At 38.8% G+C, this 6,270-nt stretch overlaps 1 protein-coding gene across 1 annotated transcript; it reads right to left on the bottom strand.

The window, feature by feature from the left end:
* Positions 1-1,291: 1,291 nt before the first annotated feature.
* Positions 1,292-5,671, bottom strand: LOC137993663 (2'-5'-oligoadenylate synthase 1-like). The gene is made up of 3 exons (XM_068839629.1): positions 2,728-5,671; positions 2,246-2,600; positions 1,292-1,654 (listed from the first exon to the last, which is right to left on the bottom strand). The coding sequence occupies exons 1-3, from the start codon at positions 2,957-2,959 to the stop codon at positions 1,501-1,503; spliced, it is 741 nt and encodes a 246-aa protein (XP_068695730.1). The 5' UTR covers positions 2,960-5,671; the 3' UTR covers positions 1,292-1,500.
* Positions 5,672-6,270: the final 599 nt, after the last annotated feature.

The following is a 6,270-nucleotide window of genomic DNA, read 5'->3' as shown; positions in this document are numbered from 1 at the left end:
TTTACCTTGTTACAGAGCAGAGCAATATTTGTGGGCTTGCCCTTCATTTGTGAGCAAGAGGCAGATCGTGGGTTTCACCTCTTTGCTTCGCGAACAAAAGGGGTTTGCTGGGTGAGTTCTTTGTTCTTGTGTATTATTTTATTTGTCAATACATACTTAAAATTTTATTATCTTTTTTAATTTTTCTTAGGTGAAATGAAGAAGCGTTGGGCGTGATTCAGGCTCCAAGCGTGATGATTTCACTTACACATCCCTACACACTCGTCCAACCTCGTTCCCAGGTTTCTCCCCTACTCGTCCTCTCGGAGGAAGAGTAGGAGAGGACCCTGGGAACAAGGTTACACACTCGTCAGAAAACGAAGTTATAAATAGTTGATAGTATGATATAAACAAGATGTGCGTGGTTTTATTTAACTCTCTTTTAATCGTGGCCTCTGTACAGCTGGAGAAAACATAAATCTCAGAAGAAACATGGAATTAATATACAACGAGTTAAGCAATAGTGAATAGGCCATTTCCGAGTTCATGTCTGCCTCCTCTTCAAAGCGAGTCTAAGTGCGAAGTTTTTGTTATGAAAATTAGTTCTACTTTACATATGAATGAAAACTAATTTTCATAACAAAAACTTCGCACTTAGACTCGCTTTGAAGAGGAGGCAGACATGAACTCGGAAATGGCCTATTGCGATGATTTTTTTTATACTATAGCGATGTTTCTTGTTTACAAACATTGACGTCAAATTTCTTTTGATATTCAAATTTGCCAGCCACCGAACAATAGCATGTATTGTTTCAACAGCCAATAACCCGCTGGTTGGCACAACAATAGGTGACGTCACGGGAAACATCGCTATTGCAACTGTTGATTGACACATGTCCCGAATAAATCACTGTGAGAAACGGAATGTCATGATCATGGCTATTTATGAATTTGGGGCGAGGGAATTACCATATGAGCTATATATGGCTCATAATTCCTTCGATTGTAGGTTATCCCCTGTGGTAAAGATTCGAAGATGACAAGAAGCCCAAATTAAAATCTTGGTAAATGGTTTTGGTGACCCTCTCATCACTCTGGAACGTCTTGGCTCACTTTAACTATAAACAAACATGTAGCAAATTTCAGTTCAAGATGGCCGCCAGCAGATATCAGAAATTTGATAAACGATCTGGGTAGCCTTCTCATCGGCTCAAAATGTCATCAAACACCATTTTCTTCCGTTGTTTTGACAATACACAAAATAGAGAGGTTGACTCTGTTGAGTTCTCGGGTTCCTAAAGAACGCAGAGACTTGTTATCTTACTAGAAGCTTTAATGAACTGCAAAACTAATACAGGGTGACTACTTACAATAGTTTAAGAAATAGATATCACGCGGTTACATAGTTGATGACGCTATCGATGACACGCCAGGCTGCTAAACACTACACACCCAAAATTATACCCTAATCCCTTTAGGGACTCTACATATTACAAATAAATCTAATAAAATTGTGGTTCTTCATCTCCAGTTAGCTGTAACCCACACATCTCTGAGAAGGGGTTTCCGCATGGTTTGTTCTGCAACATTTTTCACCTCATCCCAGCAGTCAACAGCAACGTACAGGTTGTTGGTTGGGTTTGCAGGATCAATGATATGTGGCCCAAACAGAAGTCTGAAATGACCCAAAAGTTTATCCTTTTAACGAACAATGTGGGCGAAAACAGTATTCTATATTGAATCGACGAAGAAGTAATCGTTTGGAAATCTAAACAGCAGAAATTACTTCAAAAATGAGTCATGCGACATCTAAACTCCAAGCGTTGTTGTTGTAACATCTGAAAATGACGAGAAGGGAATTCCCACTTTTATCACGACCGCAAAACTTTTAACGTCGAGCGCATGAATTTTTTATCAAAATTAGCTCGGTATTGCAATTTTGAGCAGCAAGTTATTAGCCTTAATTTGCCAAACCGCCATAAATGCCATAAACAAAATTCTATAGTAAAAGACAATTTGTGCAATTGCTATATTTTTAAAATTAACAACTTGTTACGCCGGAATGACGAATGTCTTGCCATGAGAACCATTACTTACGGATTTTTCAGCTGATTGAAATAAAATAAAAGGATTATAGAAAATAAGACCCAATGCGTCATAGTAAGGGGAAGGTAAACATCCGAGACGCCTATGTTGTTGAGAATGTAATAAGCGGCTCGCTTATTCCTACTGTAGTAAAACAATTTTAAACTCTCCATGAATGTACCTGCGTGGAATCAAATTCCTTCTGTAGTAATCTTCCCAAGAAACACGAAGATTGTGGTGATTCTTTAGAACCTCCATAACAGCTTTAAAACCAATCTTCATGTCAAAGCTTTCTGGACGATTTGTATTTTCCCAGGCGTGTATTGTGAGAAGCTCCAGAAGATAGGAGGGCGGGACATGCTTACTACCACTCTGTGGAATATACGTCTTGCGCCAATACTTAACCAACCGAATCAGGTCTTTTACGAGTGCGGGCCGTTCCTTGACGAAGTGTTTTTGAATCAGCACAAGAGCTGCAGAGTAGTATGGCCAGTTCTTTTTGTCCTCAAGCATTTTTCTGTAAAACCTTTCTCGTTCTAAATAATAAAATAATGAAACAAATAATAAATCGAAACATGATTGCAAGAATTAGTAAAAAAGAAACCATGAGTAACATAACTAACGGTGAACGCAACATTGCCACTCTTGCGGTTAAGTACTTACCACTGATGCCTTCTACGCTTGCTTCAAATGTTGGTAAGAGATCAACTTTAACAGGCTCCCCAGGGGTGGAACAACGTGACATGGTAAACTGCAAGGAGAAACGCGTTTTCTTCATGGAAGTCAATCTCCATGAGTCCCCTATGTTACTCCCCAAGCGTGACTCTAGCACACACAAGATGTCGGGTAGTTTGCTGCTCAACTGGGAAGCCTTTTCAATACTGTTCATGACCATCACGCAATCGAGGTCGGCGTTGCTTTTCAATGCAGTGCGTTTTGCAATGGATCCACCCTACAAAGACAAGGCGCGACATGTAGAATCTGTTCATAGCCGATTTTTTCAAAATCACTCTCGAGCTATATATATTAGCAACATCTCGACTCTAGTTAGTCCTACTTCTGAGACCTTTCTGGGTCGGCAGAAGGGACCTAGAGGAAAAAGTATCAGTCTATCTGATACGCTAATTGTATCTCCTAAGAGTAACAATCACCGATTTGGTATTAAAGAAAGATTTCTTTCCCTCCATCTTGCCTTTCAAAATTTTACCATTTGTTGGTATCTTTCAGGGTATTGTTTTTGTTGTTATGATTATTGTTGTTTTTGTTTGTTTGTTTTTTTTTAAACTGCCCATTATACGTATATTAAGGTTAACACTGAGACAAAAACGTCTGCCGCTCCCTCCTTAAAGACATCTGGTATTACCTCGTTCCTAGACGTCTCTCTCTCTATGAAAATTTCGAGCAAAGGAAGACGGGAAGGAGCGTCCCGCGCTCACTTAAATATCGAAAAAGCGAAACGCCTGAGGAGGAGGCAGCATCCAGTGTCTTCTAAAGTTATTGTTGGAAATAAACGACATCTACGATGCTATTGCCTCAACGTCTTTCTAAACCGCCCCCCAACTCTTTTTCGGTTGTGTGTGTGTGCGTTCACCCCTGCACACTTACGGGGACAGACATATGAATGCACACCAGCTCTGTGGGGACAGTTCAGAATATGGGGACATTTTCGAGTCCTCACAAAAATGTCCCCAGAAGTTGGCATTTAACTGTAACCATACCATACTTCAGGGGACTTCAGCAAAGTCCTCATAAGTTGGTATGAAAAATACACATATTGCGTCCCCACAAGGGGGTAATTTTTTTTTTGTGAGAGACAAGACTTTGTATCGTATGTTAAAGATCAATGAAGCCCTCAGAAATCCCACAAAGACAAGACATTGAGCACGAAGAAATTAATAACAGAATACACTTCATATTTTCTACATATGAGTTACACACCAGTAACACACACATACATTACTATAAGTACTGAAAGTTTGGAAAATTAAGCTAAAAGTTGAATTCAATGATACCATTATTGCGAGTAACACTCTTCAGTGGCTGAACAATGTTTTTATTGCTTTAACTCCACTTTTTCTATCCATATTAATTAATCCACAGCAAAAGCCTTGAATTGAAGTACATGTAACGTTCAGTTAAAAGGAGAAATACAAAAACATTGATTATAAAAAATGCAATTAATTTGTGGTGATTTTAATGAAGTTACTGTTAAATCTCTTACTCTGACCACACTTATATAAAGATGTCTTGATAAATTCTTAATAATCTGAACTAAATTATTCCACCCTAGAGCATTTCTTATTAACTTTCGTAATATTAATTTAAAGGACTCGGTATGGTTTCATGCACACCAACTTGTGGGGCAAGTGAAAAGAAGCAATGTTAGGCGGCGACTTCCTTCCACACTCAAAAAAAAATGAACACCTGAAATGAAAAGTTCACAACCTGTGAGCAAAAAAAAATAGGTCACAAACTATTTAACCTATTAAATATTTCTGTTGGAATGCAGTTTTAAGTTTTATCATGTCTGATTGGCTTTCCCTTAAAATTAATAATTATAATCAAACTCCACAACTACATGTATTTCAGGTGTTCACATGCTTTTCTGATCCTCACAGTATACAGTGTAGAGCGACTAATATTATGGTAACAAAATCAAATAAGGCATAATGTAAAATGTTCATTTGCACAAATTACAGTGTTATTTTATATGATAAAGAGCAAAGGTTGCATAATACATAAGCAGGTAAAAATCGATTAATGAGCCTGTCCTCACAATTTTTCAATGTTTAAGTTTAAAAACAATTTTTGAGTAATTATCAATGGCACATTCCAAACTTAGACCTATCACTTAAACCAAAAACACAAAGGGCCATTTCGGAGTTGCTGTTTGTCACGGTTTCAAAGTGAGGCTTGGTGCTAAACTACTGTAAGGGAAATGAGTCTGATTTGCATAAGAATACGCATTTCAATTACAGTACTGTTGTGCACTGCAGGACTCACTTTGAAACTGAGGCATGCAGCAACTCAGAAATGGGCTATTGTGTTGCAGATGATTTGCAATAGAATGCAAAGGGTGGATAGCAGGCAACTGGAAAGTCCAATTATTATTAACAATAATATAATAATAAAAACAATATTCACAGAGGATATCACCATGCTAACACTAAGTTAATTAGGGTGGTGTTCTATCTACATTACTACAATTTACTATGCAGAATAAGAACTGAAGCTTAAAAATTTAAAATTACGAGGACATAAAATTACGAGGACATTATATATATACGTGCGTTCGTATTGTACACTACTAAAAGATATAACTTATGCACACTTGAGAAATATTACATAATTTGCCACCCGGAGCTCGTCACACTTCACAAAAGGTCAGAGTTAGTTAGCAGCTGCCGGCAGCCATCAAAGAGGTGATTTACGTGGTTAAGGCGTGGGCCTCCCGGGAAATTTTCTTTCAAGGTGACAAGGTAGGGGAGCCTATAACTTCACTTGAAACCCAACTAAGGATCAAATTAATGATGCACGACCGTAGTCAACTTAGCGGATGACAAGGAAGGATCCTAGAAGGATACAGGCTAATTTTAATTTTAGAGAGAGTGTAGGAGAGAAACCCTGACAATGCACACCCCAAATAATCATATTTTTAACTGAATAAATTTTAGAAAGAAAATTTGCCCTGAGCGGGATTTGAACCCACATCCCCCCATTACTACCGGTAGTCGGGTGTGATCACCACTACACCACCAGGACAGCCATGCTGGCAACACAGCCATCGAAGAGGTGATTTATGTGGTTAAGGCGTGGGCCTCCCGGGAAATTTTCTTTCAAGGTGACAAGGTAGGGGAGCCTATAACTTCACTTGAAATCCAACTAAGGATCAAATTAATGATGCACGACCGTAGTCAACTTAGCAGATGACAAGGAAGGATCCTAGAAGGATACAGGCTAATTTTAATTTTAGAGAGAGTGTAGGAGAGAAACCCTGACAATGCACACCCCAAATAATCACATTTTTAACTGAATAAATGTTTGAAAGAAAATTTGCCCTGAGCGGGATTTGAACCCACGTCCCCCCCATTACTAGTCGGGTGTGATCACCACTACACCACCAGAACAACCATGCTGGCAACACAGCCATCGAAGAGGTGATTTACGTGGTTAAGGCGTGGGCCCCTCCCAGGAAATTTTCTTTCA

The sequence above is a fragment of the Montipora foliosa genome, chromosome 2, assembly GCF_036669935.1.
Source record: "Montipora foliosa isolate CH-2021 chromosome 2, ASM3666993v2, whole genome shotgun sequence".
Taxonomy (NCBI): domain Eukaryota; kingdom Metazoa; phylum Cnidaria; class Anthozoa; order Scleractinia; family Acroporidae; genus Montipora; species Montipora foliosa.
This window is presented reverse-complemented; position numbering and strand designations above follow the sequence as displayed.

Bases quoted from the DNA above. Each gene is read 5' to 3' on its own strand.
- LOC137993663 (XM_068839629.1), bottom strand. From the start codon at position 2,959: ATGGTCATGAACAGTATTGAAAAGGCTTCCCAGTTGAGCAGCAAACTA. The intron at 2,601-2,727 runs GTAAGTACTTAA...TTTATTATTTAG, and splicing joins AAGCGTAGAAGGCATCAGTG to AACGAGAAAGGTTTTACAGA. The intron at 1,655-2,245 runs GTACATTCATGG...GGGTCATTTCAG, and splicing joins AGGAATTTGATTCCACGCAG to ACTTCTGTTTGGGCCACATA.